Source organism: Spea bombifrons, chromosome 3, assembly GCF_027358695.1.
Source record: "Spea bombifrons isolate aSpeBom1 chromosome 3, aSpeBom1.2.pri, whole genome shotgun sequence".
Lineage (NCBI taxonomy): Eukaryota > Metazoa > Chordata > Amphibia > Anura > Pelobatidae > Spea > Spea bombifrons.
Genome location: NC_071089.1, coordinates 91,882,741 through 91,903,748, shown reverse-complemented (window position 1 = coordinate 91,903,748; position 21,008 = coordinate 91,882,741). Strand labels below are relative to the sequence as shown.

The 21,008-nt window shown below is 37.8% G+C and overlaps 2 protein-coding genes across 2 annotated transcripts in view; one reads left to right on the top strand and one right to left on the bottom strand.

Moving 5' to 3' along the window:
- Window positions 1-21,008, bottom strand: part of SPTSSB (serine palmitoyltransferase small subunit B) — a 221,912-nt gene that overhangs the window by 170,714 nt on the left and 30,190 nt on the right. The window lies entirely within an intron of this gene.
- Window positions 6,366-18,758, top strand: NMD3 (NMD3 ribosome export adaptor). Its single transcript, XM_053459548.1, has 15 exons — window positions 6,366-6,423; window positions 7,157-7,291; window positions 7,685-7,781; window positions 8,724-8,804; window positions 9,056-9,184; window positions 9,763-9,853; window positions 10,373-10,451; window positions 11,426-11,522; window positions 11,782-11,899; window positions 13,507-13,652; window positions 15,273-15,385; window positions 16,317-16,389; window positions 16,727-16,833; window positions 17,173-17,243; window positions 18,459-18,758. The coding sequence occupies exons 1-15, from the start codon at window positions 6,380-6,382 to the stop codon at window positions 18,590-18,592; spliced, it is 1,515 nt and encodes a 504-aa protein (XP_053315523.1). The 5' UTR covers window positions 6,366-6,379; the 3' UTR covers window positions 18,593-18,758.

Genomic DNA, 21,008 nt, shown 5'->3' with positions numbered 1-21,008 from the left:
GCCCCCAAACAGCCTGCCTATATCATCTTTACCCCAAGCAGCTTATCACTGCCATCCCAGCCCCCAAACAGCCTGCCTGTGCCCTCTTTGCCCCCAGCATGCCCCCCTCCTACATACACTCTGGCACAAATATGTAAGCACACTTACACATTTACACACGTACACACTCATTCTAACACACAATCCTCTCACGCCATGCTCCTATACACACACTTATACACACAACCTTATACATAAGAGACTCATGCTCACAAAACCTTATACATATTCATCCATGCTTACATACCCTTATACATATGCTCAGCCTTGGTTTCACATATGCTCAGCCTTGGTTTCACCATGTAACGTAACGTGACCCCGCTGGGGTTAACTCATAGCTAGTGTGAAAAATCACGTTGACATATAAACCTGCCCTCAGTTTTTGGTTCGATTATAGCACCAGCATGATTCAAGCAAGGTTTCTATCACAGTAAAATCCAGCATTATCACTCTTACAGCATTCGTCAAAATTACAAAAAAGGAAATATAGTAAATGCAATAAATGATAAAAATGCTCCCCTTAACACAGGCTTTTCTTCCCAGATAGTCTAAGAATGAGATGTACATAATTTTTCCCCATCAGCTGTTGCGATTAAAGCAGTTGATGTAAAATAAATACAAAGCGTTTTCAATAGTAGAAACACTTTTTTAAAATGGTGATTTTGATAAGAATATAGGTGATGCAACTACAGGCAAAAGAGCTGTTTGAAGTGGCATTGCACCCCAGAGGAATAAAAGGTACCAAGCAATAGAGAGCAGGGGTAGTGGGATTAAGTCATACATTTACAAGAAGAAAAAGAAAAAAGTGCATGGGACAATATGCAGGTTATTATATTACTGCGTCTTCACTGTAGCCACATCATCATTTCCTTGTATGATTTATAGAATGAGGATCCTTCTCAATTACATAGTAATGGGCAGTTCTGGCTAAAATCCCATACAATGCTTCATCAGTGCATTTGATATCTTTCAACAAATTCAATATTTTGTTTTATTGCTGAATAAATTGCAGCTGCACTGTTGAGTTGGTTCCATTGGCAATATGTATAGTTCTAAAAACTGAATTATGCTTGTTAGGAATGTATTATAATGACAATAGTGACAGATTATCTATACATTATGGAGGGCCAGCTCAGCCCTTCTGGTAGAAGAAGCTCACTAGTGTTTGGCCATTTGTCATGTTTAATGAAATCAGGGAGATGAAACTACAAGTCTCACAATTCATTATGAAGGGCTATCCTTAGTAAATTTCTCCAGCAGGGACAGAAATGGCCCTATATAATGAATAATTCAATGGATGAGGAGACTGATTACATTATACAGGACCTGCCAAGTGCTTCTTGCAGCAGAAATGCATCAGGGGTGGCTTTTCAGAATGTATAGTGAAGTCAAGGAGCTGACATCACAGCTCTCCTGCACACTCTCCTATCAACTCTCCCTTACGTGAATAGACTCAAAAGATGGCACAAACTTTTGTTCAATTGTTTGCTTTTGTACATTTGCCATGCGTTTGCTTGGCAGATCACCCTCACTTTTCCTGTTCTAAAGCTGTTGGCTTACTTAGACAAAAGAATTTAACAAATAAACCTTAGCAGATATCATTGTATGTTTTCATCTAAATGTGTATTCACATGGAAGCAACGTAGAAATGTTTAAGAATCTAGGTACTAAACCTATTATTGCACCTTTAATAATTCTTTATTTGTGATGATTATTGCTTTGCAAAATATGGGAACAACAACCCGGTCAGACAATATGCAATTGTAGATGAAAAACTCTCCCAATTAGAAAGAATACAGGGCCAAATCCCACTGGGAAAATTCGTAGACATGAAGGGGGGAAGAGATCATGTAATCCATTGCTCAATAGACTAAAACTGATCTCATCTACATGAAAAAAACAAAACCATATGCAAGCAAACAAATCACATAATCCACACATACATCCAGCCATTCACACAGAACCACTTACCCAGGCACACTAACATACTCACACTAACATGCCCAAGTGCGCAAAGGCTTACCTACCCAGACACACGCTAAAATCTCTAGACAGAGTAAATCAAGCTGCCTGCTTTCTCTGGGGGGAGATTCGATATTAAAACAAATGAACTGACTCCCCTGGCATTTGGAATTTTGAGTGTTACAGAATTATGAAATAATTATTTTTGGGAGGGTTTTCGATATTCAGCAGTACTAGGAATGATATTTCTAATGCTGCATTTAAAAAGTGTTATATTCAGCAGAGTAGATAAAACAGAACATTTAAATCACGTTATGGTAGGTTGGGACTGGCGTGTTCAACAGATTTTTGTAGGTTTGCTGGCTCCCTAGCTGCTGACATCTGGGCTTTCCCAATCACTAAAGTGCCTGCACATTCCCTTATAGTACCCATAGGCATGGATGCATATCTCTTTCCTAGCCAATGTAAATGAGGCTGTTTATACAAGACCATAGCAAAGCGATGAACCTGACAGCCAGTGTTTGAGGACAAGCTCTTTTTCCGGTTCACTTTGGGGGTTATTCGCTAAAGCAGGAGCAAGAAGCTGAACAATCAGTGAGGTGACTCAAGAAATATTCCTTCGTTAATTTTGAATTATATAGAGCCAAAAAAGCTCTTCTTGCAAGAGAAACTCACATGGTTTGACTCTTCATAATTCATATTGAAGCCAGTGAATAGTAATTGCAGATCTTCTGGTAATTCCGATTTTAGTGAATTACCTGCCAAATCAAAGTGAGGAAAGGAACCAAATTATATATTAATATAAGCATTCCAATTGCGACCATTTTTATGGATAGGGACCGTGCTGCCATCAGGTGGGTAGAGTGTGTATTGCCACATCTGTTATAAAACAGGTCTAGATGTGCTGAGTGACACCAGGGCCCATCCTCTACAAGTTGGATTAGGGACTTTTGGTTTCTAACACTGCTCTGTTCACACAAGATTTTTCACAAAAAACCAACAAAATCTGAAATAATAGAGCATCAGAACCACACAGTGAAATACAGAAGACAACAAAGCTTCTCATTGTTTTGAGACACCTTAATGTTAAGTGGGAAACAGGATTTGAGTAATTACTATGGCGACAAGTCCTACCATATATTCAAATACAACAATAACTTTAACCTTATATTAGATGTACATGTTTTATTAAAGAGACATCCTCCACATGCACCGTAATAGACGTAATACACTGCTTACAACTGCTATACTCTCGGTTAGGCATCCAAATGAATCTCTTGCATTGTAGTTCACATGCCTGGATATTCACAACCAGCCAACTCTTATGAGATTTTCAGAGGGTCGAAAAAGCACATCAAACATGTATTCTTTATGTATGGCTGTATGTGGGTATTAAACTGTCCCTTTAAAGTATTACAGCCACAAAAGGCAGCTGTAGTGGAATTAATATTGTTAAAGATCTCACACTAAATACTTTGTTTCATAAATTATCCCTGTGCGAGACATACTTAGCTTTACTAAATACACAGTTATTTTGACATTAATTAGCACCTCCAGGTATTTGAACAAAGTCTAAAGAGTAGAAAAAGCTTCCGAAAAATAGGCATTTTCCTTTTGGAATGTGTTATTTATGCATTACCATAATTTGAATAATTCATGCAGCTCTTCACTGACCTCTGGGTATTGTCAAAATTGTACTGCGTAAAAAGAAGTTTAAATCTAATTTGGTATTTGGGGGAAAAAAAGCTACTTTACTTTCTTCAAGAAAACGCTATCCAATAAGTAAGATTTGAGAGATTTTGATTGATGATTATCCCGTAGCTTCTTAACCCCTTAAGGACAATGGGAGGTCCCTAAACCCATTGAAAACAATGCATGTACAATACATGTACGGGCTTTGTCATTAAGGGATTAAAATGAATAGTTTACATTCATGTATCACCAAATGCTGTTCTAGCGCTACTTGTTGTATTGCCGGCTATTTACTCTACTTGTCAACTATTATCATTTCTTCCAACAAGCATCTCCAGGACCCCATATTCTAACTAACTATTCTAAGTAACCCACACAACAAATCATTGTTGCCCGGGCAGTCCCTCACCGCCGGTCTCATATTACCCTGTCAATGTGTTGTATCTCACAAAGGCAGGGCCCTCTTCTCCATCGTAGCACATGTTAAAGTTATTGTCCATTTTGCATATGGAATTTTATATATATTTTTATATATATTGTCCAAATGCAATGGAACGTAAAATAACGTGAACGTGAGCCATGGATGACAATCGTGCTATATAAATCATTGAACTTTACAGGTAATCAGACAAAAGTAGGTAACAAAAAAAATAAATCAAGCAAACAGCAAGAATTTAAACTGTGAAAAAATACACAGATGAAAATAAACTAATGGCAACCATCCATGTGGTTCAATGTAATCTAAAAATAACATTTACATATACAGTATATATATATATATATATATATATATATATATATATATGTATATGTATACATACATACATACGCACACCACAGTTCAAAGGTTTGGGGTCAGTTAGATATTTTCTTGTTTTTGAAAAAGCTAATTTTGTCTGTTAAAAAAACATTGATAGATGGGTGGCTCATTTTGTACTTTTAGTGGTTTTTTTTTTTTTTTTTTTACCTTATATGGAATGTAACACATTATAATAACTGTATACAATGGCGGCACCAACAATGCATTTCTCATCGCATTGCAGTAACCGTAGACATGTCCTAATGTGAGTTTGCTGACTATTATATAATTTGAAGCCTAAATGTGTATGTAGGACTTAGTATATGATATTTTACTCTGTGTACAGAAGGCGCCATGTGTAATTTCACATGGGAAGCCTGGCTTTTGACGTTATATGAAGTAATTCGTTTAATAGACTATTCAGGGACCAGCTCACGTGTGAGAGAATGTGCTGCTGCAGAGAGCATACTAGTTACACCATTGCTGCACAGACACAACTTACCGTACATTGTACATTTAATTAGTAATGATAAAAAAACAGGTTCAGTAAAAATAACCGGATTTGTTTAGACAAATGTCTGAATAAATTAAACTATCCATTATGTCTCAGAAACAGAAACCACATTGCTCACGGCGACCTGCTACTTGCCGAGGATGTTGCTGTCTCCACACAGGCAGCTTCACAGGCAGCTGCGGAACGGGTCCTTTCCGTCGTGACGTCATGCGGAAGTGAGATGACTGCCACATGGTGCTGATCTCCGGGTTGTGGATGTGAAGTCGCTGGATTATTTCGTTGCGGTTCAAGTAGGGCTGCTGGTTAGTATACGTTTTGTCTAAACGAACTTTGATTGTGTATTCGTTTTATTAGAATATCGATCGCTATATAAAGGGACGGAGGCCCAGATTTATGTGAATAGAATCAGATGAGTAACATAACAGGAGCAGTGTGACCGCTTGTATACCTACCTTATGCACTAAACCTCATATTCATATTAATTTACCCATATATGTATGTGTAATATATGTATATATATATATATCTGTATATTAGTATCCACAGAACGATGCACTCACGGGTCTTACATTTGAAAAAAATACAAAGTATTTGTAGATTATCTGCATACATACTACAAATATATTGTTCCACTTTTAAGACTATTGAGTGCCTCGTTCTGTGGATACTTATTGTTGGTGGAGTTATACTTGGGCTAGATATTACGTGAAGGTCGAGTGCGAGAGCATTAGAATATATATATATATATATATATATATATATATATATATATATATGTGTTTGTTTTTTCTGGTGATGTAAAAGCCGTTCCCTTCTATCTGTCGTGTGTCCCTTTATGACATGTGAAGTTATTTGCTGACTGCTGGCCTAGCTTCTTACCCCATATTGATTTTCTCTGCATTTGCTCACTGTCCACATCTAGACGATCAGCTACATCTCTTTCCAGAACCTTTTGGCCATATAGAATTTCATATAGAAATGGTGCTGTCAGTGGCCCATATGTTTTACATCAGATTCCAGAAGGCTAGGAGCCATATTTATGACAGCCAACCACAGAAAATATTTCATATATATACACACACACATACATATAAAATTTATAGTCAAACATGAGCTTTTGTGTTAGCGTTACATTAAACAACTTGTAATTATATGCGATTTTATTGACTGTATATGATGACATGCTCAGAAGCTCTGGTCTTATCTGACTGCTTAATCAGAATCAGACTGGCTCCTAATTTTTTTGTTTGACTCCAGAATTCTACACACTTGTCCAGCCTAACCATTTACATTAAACTTGCAATAGCTTTGCCTTCCCTTACAGTTCCAAAATAATGATATATTCTTTTCTTTTTCCAGATTATAGTGCGAAGATGGAGTACATGACAGGTCCCGTGACGAGCAGTCAAGGGAATATGTAAGGCATTAATGTGCATCTTTGTAACGATTTGCTTAGTGTTGCTTGGAACTCTTAAAGGGACGCCCCAACCTTCATATGCACTTTATAAAGGTCCTTTTAAATTAATGCGATGTGCCCTTTGCAAATGTACACCTCCCATACAGGAGAATTGTTCATCCAAATACATCTCCCTGCACCTGATATGGTTACCACAAGTCAGCACCAGCATGGGCTGCAGACGGCGGTCTTTTTAGACCCCCATCCTTAAATCATTCCCTCTGATTTCTATGAAAGCGCTTTCCTGCCACTTATTGACCACGTCAGACCATGGGGGGGGGGCAGCTGCATTAAACTGTAACCTTTCTTAGTATAACTTACAAAATCTAAAATATATATTTGTAATTATGTTTCTTAAAGTTTATCTTTTATGTTAGTCTAGATATATTTCAGTAAGTATATCATGGGCATGTTATCAGAATGAATCAGTTAATAGGAGAGACTTATGAGGTACCGGAACGCTGCTGTTCAGAACCCTCCTGTGCATGTGGAGAAAGTGCTGCAACTGATTTCAGTGGGTGCAGTTTGCTACTGATTGGCAGCTTTAAGCAGCCAACTAGGGGAAAAATTGTTGTGGAGGGGAGGGCATACTTTTTTTGTTTTGGCAGTACTGTAATATGCATTCATCTATAGTAGGGATGCCCGCAGCATTAAACTGCCTCTCTAATAACCTTATTTCCTTTTCTTTTTTCAGTCTTTGCTGCCAGTGCGGTATCCCAATTGAACCGAATCCGGCAAATATGTGTGTGGCGTGTTTACGGACGCAGGTTGACATTAGCGAGGGAATTCCAAAGCAAGTCTCAGTTCACTTCTGCAAACAGTGTGAGCGGTAAGCACTTAGTGGCATTTGGTGGAGAACCAGCGATGTTTTATTAAGATCGCTCTGCAAACAACTAGATTGACCTTTTGATACGTATCCTTTAAATGCCATGGCGTTTCACATAAAGGAGAACTCCCACAATTTTATTTTGTTTCTTACCATCATGGAGTAGCAGTGACCCCGCAATTACCAAAAATGCACATCATTGGTCCTCTAGGGACATCTTTTCATGACATACCTGGTACATCATTGGTCACCAATGGGCTAAAGTAAATTGTGTTTGTTTTATCATGTTGCTTCCAAATTGTTATACTATATAAGGAAGGGAGGGATATAGACACGTGTGTGTGTATATATTGCCTGCCACAATTAAGTGTGTCTGTTTATATGTGTTTATCTCAGCTATCTGCAGCCACCTGGAACATGGATACAGTGTGCCCTGGAGTCCAGAGAGCTTCTTACACTATGTCTGAAAAAACTGAAAGCTTCCTTGAGCAAGGTAAGTGATGCATGCAGCGGCAACTACGTGAGTTGTAGGGCTGAAATACACCTAATATGACCAGAAAGTTGAACCTGGACCCAACAGTCCCCATGGATTGCATGATCATTAAAACATCTACAGTATTGCAGACAAGCTTCTCAAACTGGCTTGTTTAGCGTAGAAAATGGTAATTGAACAATGAAATTATTCTTTGAAAAAAACTATTTTTATATAATTCTTTAGCCTGAATCACTCAGAGGCCCTTTATCACTCCTGTGTTCTAATGGCACGTTGTCTCGGCTAATCCAAGTTTTAGTTTAAAAGAATAATTGATCATTAGAAAGTTTTATTTTGCAATTATGTTATAGCTAGAAATGTCCTTGTTTCCCAGTGACTTGAAACTTTTGAACGGTAGTATGTATATTTGTGTGTATATATATTTTACTACAGTGATATGAAACTAAAATGTGGCTTTCATATATTGACTTATCTTTAACAAGCAAAGTTGGAGCCAAGTGGTAAAAGTAGGGCAGTCACCATAGCAACCAGTGGAATGTTCCTGCTCTGCACCAGAAATGCTGTCTGTCCATCCAAGTGATAAATCCTTTTTTAATGCAGTTTATATTTTCTTGAGCTATGCACGTTGCATTTGTACATAAAATGTAGCTTTTTGTTTTAGTTTTTACTCTGCCTGATGCAAATTAAAGTTTAAATCAAGTAGGGAGGGGTAGATGAGCTGAAAAGCATATTGAATAATCGTTTGTTTCAGGAGCAGCAAGAAGGGCAATGACCACCATTATTTTTCGGCATTGTATAGCGCGGCGGAATATGATGGCGCTATATAAAACAATAATAATAATGGAGTTGCTCTTGGCTGCTTGTCATGAAGCTATTTAGCTGGCAAATGGTTTATACATGCTTATTATTTCTTCTTCTTACCGTATGTTTGATTTCTCGCAGGTGCGACTTATTGACGCAGGTTTTATCTGGACTGAACCTCATTCAAAGAGGCTGAAAGTGAAGCTGACAATTCAGAAGGAGGTACATTACATCAAGGAATGCTAAGGAGAGAATAATCAATGCTTGAATGGTCTGGCATTCAGCGCAGCACCTGCATGAGATTATATGAGCTCCTGAATGATTCTCATTCCTACAAGCGCCACACTTAATTGATTGCAAATTGTAGACTTATCTGCATGTGTGTGGGTTCTGCTGGCCTGTTTACTCTGCAGCTGTTTCCGTATAGTACTGTAGGATCGAGGAGTGATTGCCCGCTCTTTACTCTGTGACAGGTTTTGAATGGAGCCATTCTGCAACAGGTCTTTGTGGTCGACTACGTGATGCTATCCCAAATGTGTGATGATTGCCATAGAGTGGAAGCAAAAGATTTCTGGAAAGCTGTGGTTCAGGTTCGTCAGAAGGTAAGCGCCTCTCATGTAAATCTATTAGTGGCACCAAGGACCACAACAATAATGATACTCTGCCAAAGAGCTTGATTCATCGATTTCAAATTCTTCTGCAATAAAATCCTTTCTGTTGTCTAGTTTGATGGTTATTCTGCATTGTCCAGGGTACAAAAGGGTTATTACAGCTTATTTGGGGCAGTTTTGTAGGATAAAGTGTCGCTTTGTATCTGTTTGAACCAGTGGATATACTTCTACCTACTTAGCTACGGCAAGTTGGTGCTCAATGTGTGAAAAATGACCGTTATACTCACTACTTTATTCCTTGAAAAAGAATCATTACACAGAGCTCTTTACAATATGCGTCACTCAGAACTACCTACCAAAGTGGTTACAATTAATCACAATACTGTTTTATTGCATATTATCAAGTATTGATCTGGTGTTGGTCTTTGAGGGCTCTTGAGATAACCTGCCAGACCATCTAGGCCAGCGAATAAAGATTGTTTCTGCCAACGTTATTCTTAAGGTTTAGAAGTCAGATTTTACAAGTCTGTACAAACCGTTGTTCTGGTTTTATTTACCTTCCTTTATAGGTTCTTCATAAGAAGACTTTTTACTATTTAGAACAGATTATTTTAAAACACAGACTGCATCAGAACACTCTGCGTGTCAAAGAAATCCATGGTAAGGGTCTGGGGACTTCTATACTCATGGGGACTTTCCTTCTCATCCACTTTGGAGTGCTATGAGTGCAAATGATATGTATCTGTGTATAAATACATGCACGCACGCTCGCCCACACAGCCTTCAATCCCAGAACGCTGTAAGCATGATTGTGCATGCGGTGTTTTGTGGCAAATGAGTGCACAGCCCACCCGGTGGCCATAATGTATTTCATTTATATCTCTCTGCCATCTTAGTGCCTGCACAAAGTTGGGGGTCTTAAGCATCACTTTTCACCTATACATGTGCATATATAGGTCAAAAGTTACCATGTGCAAGTGACACCTTGTCACGTTTTAATGTGACAGGTGTACTTTAATTATAGGTTTTCGGAACGTTACATTTGAGTGTTGGTGCTTATCCATTATAGAGGCCGCATCTGTCTGTCGCTCCATCAGACTAGCTCACTGGTGTTAATCTCGTTTATTGTATTGTTTAAATATGTATTCAGTCACTCATCACTGACTTCTGATTTTAAAGATGGACTTGATTTCTACTATGCTTCCAAGCAGCACGGTCAGAAGATGGTGGAGTTTCTCCAGTGCACGGTGCCCTGCAGGTACGTGAAGATTAAGGCATGTTCAATGTGTACATTTACCGTGTAATATTATAGCGTTTTCTCATGTGCATTGATTCGGTATGCCACATACATAGAACTATGTGTACAAATGATATGTGATTTATAAGTAGAAAATAATATAAAAAAAGCAGATCCATATGTGTGTGACTATCACCCCTGCTGTGTTCTTTTCATACAGCCCCATGTTATTTTCTGTAATTTACATGCACAAAGACATATTTAAATCTTTCGAAATGTAATTGAAATATGACAGCTGCTTTTTCCATGTGATTCCCCCCTCCCAAACACATTTGTTCGAATCCCTGTGTTTGAGTAAATTAACCATAATTCACTATGCCATAATGCATTTACTCACAACTTACATGATAAGATGCTGTCACTAAATAAACCTTTGAAATGTGAGCCCCATACAAAATCATCACTTCTGGCAGTGAAATCATAATCGAAATAAAACTATAAAATTGACAGCGAGGTAATATTTTTAACTTTAATTACACTTGTGGACCAGTAGAAAGTCAAAAATTGACAGAAAGCTAGACATTTTGTTAGGTTCTCGTACCATTACGCTACTTATATATCTGGTTTCCGGTGGTATGTCAAAGTACATCTACATTGGGAATGGCTGGTTGAGTAGGAAAGGATCGGACCTGTTATTGTGACCTCCGTGCATAATTACATCGTGTAACGTTCCGATCTGTTAAAGGATTTAGTATGTACACGTCTACACAGAGACTCTTAATACATAGGATTTCTAATACAGCCTCTTTTAATTCATAGAACCCATTGAATAAGCTTTTTAAGCATACTACCCGATAAATCGAAGGATTCCAAACAGACGTTTAGTCGGTCTAGTTGTGTAATATTAATTTGTTACGCCCCCAAGGTATATAATTAATCACCGTGCCCATTACTTGCCTGGGTGTAGGCATGTAACCTCTGCATTTCTTTTCCAGGTCTAAAGCCTCCCAGCGTCTGATCTCTCATGATGTCCACACTAATACTTACAACTACAAAAGCACCTTCTCTGTGGAAATAGTTCCCATATGCAAGGTTGGTCTTACGGATTTACATTACAGTCGTCCGGTCAAGCCGATTACACATGTTTAATGTTTGGGACTAACGCTTTATTACCATGCCTTTAAACTAGACTGCATAATCGGAATTAGATAGTATTCAATTCATATTATAACGTGATCGCTGCCTTCATTTCGCTTACTTTGCTCCTTTGCACAATTTTGACTAACTTTACCAAGTTGCTCTTATATGATCACAATGTTTTTTTTTTTTGTTTTTTTTTTTTTGTATTTAGGACAACCTTGTGTGTCTTTCTCCAAAACTGGCGCAGAGCCTGGGAAACATGCACCAGATTTGTGTGTGTGTCCGAGTGACGAGCACCATTCACCTGATTGACCCTCGGACTCTGCAGAGTAAGTGTGCACTACTAGATATTTGTACCAAATATTGTGTTTCTTTTACAATAACCTAAAACGCAGAAAAAAAACCCACCAAGCTTTTATATAACACATGGTTGCTCCACTGCCTAAGAGCACCCATTTCTATAAAACACTTATGATATTTACTTTGTCACGTTTTAAATGTTTCAGATCATCCAACTAATTTTTATGTTTAAGGACAACGTATGTAAACACAAAATGCAGCTTTTAAATGATCGTTCTGTTTATAGAAGGTAAAGAGTTAATCACCCATGTGAAAAAGTAATAGCCCCCCTAATACCCTAATACTTGTTTGTGGAACCCTTGTGATAAATGGCAATGGGTCTTTTACATGGCTGTGCAGCAATGCTGACTCACTCTTCTTGGCTGGACTATGGCGAGGTTACTCCAAAACCTTCATTATGTTTATTTTGTTCCATTCCGAGGTGGACTTGCTTGTGTACTTCTGATTTAATATACAAACTAGTTTGATGATCTGACACATAAGTATTAAAATTATGCAAAAAAAATAAGAAATTGGTGGCTGAGTTTGTGTTTTATGTATACATACGGTCTTTTAGGCCAGCAACGCGATGAGTGTACTCCGATGGAGTTTGCACTCTGTTAAGATGCCCATGTCCACCTGTCATCAAATCTTGGAGTCCAAACTTTCATCTTTATAACTAAATGAGTGTCTGATACAGCCTTTCCTTTAGGGACCAGACTGCCTGCTGCTGCCTGTCATTTGGTAACACTATTACATGAAAAATAACTTTGTATCGTGCCAGTATTTGTTTGCAAATTATAGATCAAATCCTGTCGCAAAGTGTCTTTTTTTTTATAACGGTTGATGAAACTTGGTCAGAATATAATTTGCAAATATAAATGATTGCACAAAGGCGCCGTTTGTTACAAGCTCGGTTGAATTGTCACACAGTGGGCTCATTAATTTGTTTTTATATAACTTTTTTTTTGTTGGCTCCACTGTCTAGACGATGTGGCAAATCTCTGTAGGCAATGATTTAATACAGTAGAAACATTTTACAGATGATTTAGAGCATTGGTTTGCACTGTTTGGCTCAATAAAACAAACAAAAAATAATAATTATGCCTTCTACTGTAAGCAGGCAGCATCAACAAGGGAAAAGCCGCTAGACTCTTCTTGTCATACAGGTATCTCTCTCCTGTGTCCCTGGGTACAAAGGGGGTAATCTGCTAAACTGCGGACGTGAACGTTGGCCTCTCTAGGGTTTATTCACTAAAAGGCTTTTGCTGGAGATCTGCTGGTTTAACTCGCTGACATCTGTGAATTCCTCCTGCCAACCTTCACCTGGCCAGGTGTGATGCTCAGATAAGTCGGGGAGATTTCCGGAAAGCTTTCTTTTCAACTGAACGATGCATAATACGGATTCTGGTAGCTCCCACCTTAAAGAGACTTTATAAGATCACCCTTCGTGATGCATAATGAAGTAAAAAAAGTATTGAACGCTCACAGGAGAAACTCAAAGCTGACCTTTCATAACACGTGTTAAAGCTGGTGGAGCTGTTCGCTTCACTTCACTGCAATTCCTGATTTTTTCTCATTCTTTTCCACATTATAGTTGCTGAAGTTGATGGAAGCACATATTGGCGTTATCCGTTCAACAGCTTGTTCCATCCAAAACAGCTGGAAGAGTTTATCGTTATGGATGTTGACCGGGTCAGAGACCAGAAACAAGGACCAGGAGCTGGCATGAGATCAAACAAAGTACGAGAGCCTTCTAACTCTTTCAATGCCTTATTTTACTTCTGATCTTTATCTGTCTGTAACTAACGTATAGCATCTGTCTCACCACAACTGAAAACGAGCGTCGCTTAACTCATCCATGATTATTTCTTTTTTTTTTTTTTTTTTTTTTTAGCTAGATCTGTGTTTAAAAAAAAACAACTTGGCCAAAACATGAATTTCTTTATCTAGTATATTAAGCAAATAAACTTCATCAGTGTTACTGGCAAAAATTATGAATGAGCAATCGTTCAAGAATGATTTCTAGGAAGGACCTGGGCATGCAGCAGTATTATATATTACCTGTTTAGGTGGAACAATACTGTCTGGAAAACTTTACTTATTTTTGCATTCATGGTCTATTTCTGGCCAGGTGGGCAATGTAAAAAAAAAACAAAACACATGGCTGCCAGATCAATGATTGGTCTGATGGACTATAGTCATGAAGGATGATTATCCTACAAATATTTTATTAATATTACATACACAACCTGTGAATGATCCAAATTGCCCATGGGAGTTTTAAGTCAGATTATTCAGTTGTTTTAAACTTTTATTTTTGTGAGTGTTGCGATTTCATACAATGAATTTTCATTCATTCAATCGTTTTTTAAACAGTTTCTAGGGAATCGTAATGTAGTATATGCTAAGTATGTTTGTTTTTTTATTTATGACTTTTGACGCGAGGATCGTTGTGGCTTCTTATGAATAACATTTGTTGTGATATTTTAATTTGCTGGATGATTCCTTGTCTTAGTTTTGAAGGGCAGACTAGACGGGTCAATCAGTTCTTTTATGCCGTCACTGTCTGTCTGTGTTTGGCGGATAAGAGCTGCAAAATTGCCTTAATGGAAATAAATAGAAGCATTTGAAATGTGTTTCCAAGGAAACGGTTTTGAGGAGTGGTGGGAATAAATTGCTAATGTTTCTGCCTACTTCAGTTTATTGGTAATTACCTTGGTAATTTGACTGAAATCATACTCTAAATATTAACCCCCTAGGGAAGGGGTGCCGTCTTTCAATGTCTTCTTGAGCTGGAGCCACCACCATCACAACTTCCTTGACATTGATCATGGAACACTGTGGTGCCAGTGTCCCAGCGCTACTGAAAGACCAGCCTTGTTACCGTATGATCTTATAATATGTTTAAATGAATTAAATAGTTGACATAAAAAGATATTGCACAATTATTTGTGAAAAAGTATCTTGGATTTGCAGTTATTTGGACCTGGCCAGGCTCACCATCAACATTTTGGGTTCACTGAATAATTTGGACCCCATCAAATGTGTAGCGGGCAGCTGTCCTGTACAGATAGTTTACTGATGTCTAGCAGTAGGATTGACCATCCCTTTGTATGAATTCAAAAGCATACTTTAATTTTAATGCTTGGTATGTAATACACAATATCAACTTCTACGGAAACCTAGAATTTGATGACAGATAAGAACCATTTGGCCCATCTAGTTTGCCCATTCAGAACTTCTTGCAGTTCTGTAGTGGTATCTACTGCTGAAATATTCCTGATAGAGTAAAATTTGTGCCCGCTTATAATTCCGGTACCTGTATGTTCACTAATCTAATACCCTCTTATTTCTACGCAGCACACGCTTGCAGATGTCTGGGTCCAAAAAACCTCTGAGATGAACACAAGTCAGCAGTACCACACGCGCACTCACTTGGGCCATCTGCTGAACCCTGGAGATTTGGTGATGGGGTGGGTAATAAGTATGAATTATGCATATGTCATTAAAACACTTAAACAGGATGATTGGAAATCCACCTATAAATTGTTGGGCATTCTCTTCTTTGAACTTTTCTGCCTTATTCTTTTGGTTCATTTACCAAGGATATAGAAACTTTTACTTTTTTTTTTAATTTCAAATACATTTATCTATATAATTAAGTTATTTTTAATCACCCGTAGTAACGAGGCACAATCGACTCAAAACTTTTTACATTATTAACCACCGACGTAGTTGTTTGTGTATCTTCTCTGTATGTGGTTTGATAAATACATGCATATAGCGTATTTTATGTTTAATCTTGTAGTAATCCCACTGGGTATGTCTTACTGTCTTCGGCTAGTCTTTGCGCCCCGTAGACTTTCTTTTTTTCCTTGCTTGTTATTTTGTGTGCTCCCTGGCACTGCGTCGGTTTGCCGTGGGTCTGTTAAATTACACAAGCCTCCCAGGGATCCTAAAACCGTCTTTCCCTAATGATGTGTTCCACACAAGTAACTGAATAATGACAAGCTCCACAAAAAAAGTTTTAGCTCTGAATACGGTAGCTTTTAATGCCAGTAGAATTTAATGGGATGGTTTGCAATGTAAGGTTAACCCCTTCAAAGCCAACCCTCTGTTGTCCGTGCTATTTGGCGTGGTTGGGGTGATTTGCAATTTAAACACCAAATCTGGGTACTTTCCAGCGTGTATCTATTGAACCGCAATGGTTTGTATATATGTGGTTAAAACAGCATGATTTATTCATTGTTCGTTGTTTAAGATCAAAGGGAAAGGATGTTTAAGGCTTTTGAGAGCTGCATGTTCAAAAAACAAAATTAAATGACTTTTAATATATTTTACTGCATGGCCACTAAAAGACATAACGGTGTTTTTCCCCCTTACAAAAAAAAAATATATTTTCAGGTTTGATTTGGCAAATTGTAATGTGAATGATGAGTTCGTGAACAAGTTGAATCCTCACCATATCCCAGATGTGGTAAGTTAATCAGTATCCACTAAATGTTTTAATGTCTTGTTTACCTATACTAAACTTTTACCCCTTAATGACAAAGCCCGTACATTGACGGGCTCAAAATGCATTGTTTTAATGGGTTTAGGGACCGCCCATTGCACTTAAGGGGTTAAAGTCATTGCAATACGTGCAGTTAGCAACTGAGTTGCGCAATGGATAGCAATCATGTGGCTTATTATTGAAATAATTAGATCTTGTGAAACATGGATTCCATGGGTGTTTTGTTTCCCAAGTCACTTAAAGGGTTAAAGGAAAAGAAGGATTGTATGTATAAATCGCTTGTTTAATGTATTTTGTACAGGTGTTAATCAAGAAGAGTTACGATCGTGCCAGGCGTCAACGTCGGAGAAATTGGAAGTTGAAGGAGCTGGAAAGAGACCGTGAAGGCATGGATACAGATGATGAAAGGTCAGCCAAGTTTATTGAGATTTTTGTTATGGTCTTTATTTGTGAAGCACTCTCAGGTTTTGCTTAAGGTATGGCCAGGGTTTGCCAACGGGTAGCTCTGCAGATGTTGTAGACCTAAGACTTCCGTGGTCATCTTAGCATTGTGGGATTTTTACAACATCTCGGGAGAGCTACCTGTTGGCTATGACTGCAATTTGTTCTAAAAAGAAACGTGCAATACCAAAGTGTTCCTTGTGATATCTTAACTTGTGGAGTTAAGAGTTAACGTTTATCTTATCACCATCTCACTGGTTAAGAATTGAGATATAATTTCTGTATTTTTAATATGCGTATTTACAGACAATATCAAGATTTCCTTGAGGACCTTGAAGAAGATGAACTTATACGGAAGAATGTTAACATCTACAAAAGTAAGACTAGTGTTGTAATTCATGTATATGACATCATCACTGTTGTGTACCCTTATTTACTGTAAACTTCCATGTAACCACAGTGCCCTCCAGAAATATTGCCACCCTTGGTAAATATGAGGAAACACAGCTGTGAAAAATTGCCTTTATTGTTTAACTTTTGATCCAGAAATACTCTGCTCTCGTGGATATCAAACAATTGCAAGCACAACGCAGCCTTATCCAAAAAAAAAAAAATACAAATTGTTGAATGTGTGTCCCACAATTATTGGCCCCCTTTTAGTCAACTGTGGTCCTTGGACATTTTTTGGCCACTCGAACCATCCTCTTCACAGTGCGTTGACGATATAGACACATGTTCTCTTCCAGGTTGATTCATAACATTTCCAGTTGACTGGAACTTCTTAATTATTGGAAATGGGCATTTTCAATGCTTTTGCAATTGGGTCTATGTGTTGCCTAATATTTATTTCTCATATGAAACAGGAAGTCGCGATTGAAGATTTTCCTGTTCCTAGTCACCTAGGTGTGCTAAAATGTAAAAAAAATGGGAATATACTTCAAATATATTTTTCTCATATGAATTCTTAGGGGTGCCAATAATCGTGGCACATGTTTTTAGCATTTTGTGTTTGTTATTTTAAACGGTAAAGACAATTTTTCATAGACTTCTTTGCAAAATATTATTGGGGACCATAGGGCTGAATTGGCTCTACACAATGCATAATAACACCTGAAAGAGACTCATGTTGGAAGGCATTTCTTTATAAATGGTTAAATGTGATTAGATGGAAGCTTATAATTTACTGTAACCTAACCTTTTATTAGACCCCTGCATCATTCAAATAATAGGGAGCCTGCTGCACTAATGTTATGTTTAGCCTACCATTTAAATAACCACATCAACACAAGCTTGACATGGCCAAAAGGCAATTTAGGCAACCTGAAGGAGAGTGGTGCACATTTTAGTATGGTTATATGACCCGCTGCAGACGCTTGCTGCTGTCTACCCTGTGCCAAGCTATCCTGATCAGTCTTTTTATTTTTTTATTTTTTTTTATTATTATTATTATTAATGCGAGTATGATTGGGACTAAAGTGTGTTACAAAAAACGTAATATTGTACACTACCAAGTTCCCCTTGGCTTAATATTGCGAGGAATATTTTTTCCATGGGTATGTATAAGTGTTTTTCTTGTGTTTTTCACATTGCAGATGCAAACATTGCAGTAGAGAGTGACACTGATGAGGAGGGGGCTCCCCGGATCAGCCTGGCAGAGATGCTGGAAGACCTTCACATATCTCATGATGCCACTGGTGTAGAAGGAGCTGAGATGCTCACAGAATAGCCTCTCTCCAAGGCACCTCATTGAAAAGGATCGAATCATGTCTGATTTAATAAGAACCAGCACAAACAAGCCATCATCCACATTCGGATGTGATAAAGGGTTTATTCTGAACCCCATTGTTTGAAATTCCCCTGGCCGCCACATATTAAAACATCATGTCTTTAAACTTTGTGTTTTGTCGTCTCTTAATAACTATAAGCTTAATATCTGCACGCCTACTTGGGATATGTTCAATACCGCGCAAACGTTTTAGGGAGGTGTGAAAAAATGCTGTAAAGTAAGAATGCTTTAGAAAATAGATTTATTTTTATCCTTTAACGCAATGCAAACAAGAAAATCTAAAATCAATATCTGGTGTGACCCCTCTTTGCCTTCAAAACAGCATCAAATCTAAGTACATTTACACAAAGTCAGGGATTGTACAGGTGCTAATGATCATCCATTTAATATTTAAGTTGAAATACAAACATTAACTGAAACAAACAGCTGTGTAGGAAGAATAAAATTGGGTGAGGAACTAACAAGGTGAGGTTGCTGAAGACAGTTTAACGTCAAGTCACATACCATGGCAAGACTGAGCACAGCAACAAAACGCAAGGTAGTTATCCTGCGGAGGCTGCATATATTCCCAGAACTGTGGTTAGTTCTCCCAAGATTTTTGGAACAACCTACCTGCTGGGTTCTTAATAAATAAATGAATGCAACTGTACCTAGAAGAATTGATGCTCTTTTCGAAGGGAAAAGGCTGTCACCAAATATTGGTTTAGATTTTTGTTTTGTTCACTCGGTTTGGATTTTGTAAGACATGTTAAGTTTAACTGTATTGTTTATTTTTGGAAGCATTCTTACTTTACACAGTACTATATATGTAACATTAAATATCACAAAGTACCTTACTACTCAATTACAGGTAACAGAATTTACATGACAGGCTCTGAGAGTAACTAGTCACCTTTTATCATAAGCAATAAACATTGATTTTGTGTACAGATGTACAACACACATCCACAATCTACATGTCCTAAATCAGAGATTTATTTTATACATATGCATTTATGTATGCACTCTGTATGCATTCCATTTCCAAAGTTCCTTTTTGCTGTGCATATTAACTTTTCTTTTAAGCAGTTTATCTGATGTCTGTGTTAACATCGCAAATATTTATGAGCACTTTTACATTCAACAATAGACATACTGGCTTTGGCGACATATAAATATTATGTAGTTAGCAAGTCACTCTGTTGTTTGCTGAAGGCCTAATTGGGTAGCTCCTTCAGGACTAGTGGAGAAATGACAGTGACTTGATTTGAATTCATTACAATTAGCCAGTTCCAAAATTACAGCACAAAACAAATTGTGCTTTTAACCTATCTAGAATAAGATGGGTAAGCTCTGGTGTTCAAAAGGTTATTTACAATCATTAAATTTGTTAATGCTAATGGTAGGCAGATTTCTTTTTAAGCAATTTTGGAATCTTCAATCATGTTGTTGCCCTGAGCCCCTTTTATGTGTTTCCGCTGTTCTGTTGTGTGAAAGGTGCTGTTTCAGCTTGTGCACTGGCAGTTTAAACTGTTTTGAGAATGGCAGATGTGATTTAGGGATATAGATCCATCAATCAATAATGAACTTAGGGTCCTGTGACCCATAACGCTGATTCCTGGCACTTATTAAATCTCCTGCTGACAGTTAATGGGTTCAAGAGCATGAACTGCTTATTTCCAGCCACACTTCCCCAAATGACCACTAGATGGCAGTAATGGTTAGTATTCCAACAAGCAGTATCCTTATTTCAGAGCATCCCTTTTTAATTATAGACTTGTCTCTGTTCATCAGCTATAAACCTAGTTTCTGAATGATAATAAATGTCATTATTGCTTGATTACTTATGCCTTTACTGTGCCTCTCTTTTACAGTTTCACAAGATAAGCCTCAGTTCTACATCATATTGACTATGAAGTCGGTTAGGGATAAAAGACAACCTAATTGCCTGTGTTGCAGTGCAGTCAAGGTAAAGTATGAAAAATTACACCTGGCTTCTGCACAATGCCAGCCTTTTTATTTGGTTGTGTTGCTCCAGGTATTATGGGAAATCAAAGCATTATTTGGCAGTGGACAGTTAATAAGTGGAGTCTAGTTCCAGGAATGTAATATTAACTGTCAAAAAATGTTTCCAGCAACCATCAAAGGTTTTCTCTTGCCGACTGTTAACTTTGCCTTCCTGCATTGTTTGTGTCAGTAGCCTATAAATAGTTACAGTAAGTATGAGAGGTTTGGGCTATGCGGCTAAATTCCAATTTCAAATTGGTTAAACAAAAGATTGGAGTTGGAATTTTTCATGTGTTTAATGTTGGAGTTTTTGGAAATTCCAGTAGATGGCGCCAGTAGACTGGTAAAATTCATAGGGAAAACTGGTAGT

Excerpts from the sequence above, each read along its gene's own strand:
- NMD3 (XM_053459548.1), top strand. The coding sequence starts at position 6,380 with ATGGAGTACATGACAGGTCCCGTGACGAGCAGTCAAGGGAATAT. Across the intron at positions 7,782-8,723 it reads TGAAAGCTTCCTTGAGCAAG|GTGCGACTTATTGACGCAGG; the intron begins GTAAGTGATGCA and ends GATTTCTCGCAG. Across the intron at positions 15,386-16,316 it reads CCTGGAGATTTGGTGATGGG|GTTTGATTTGGCAAATTGTA; the intron begins GTGGGTAATAAG and ends ATATATTTTCAG.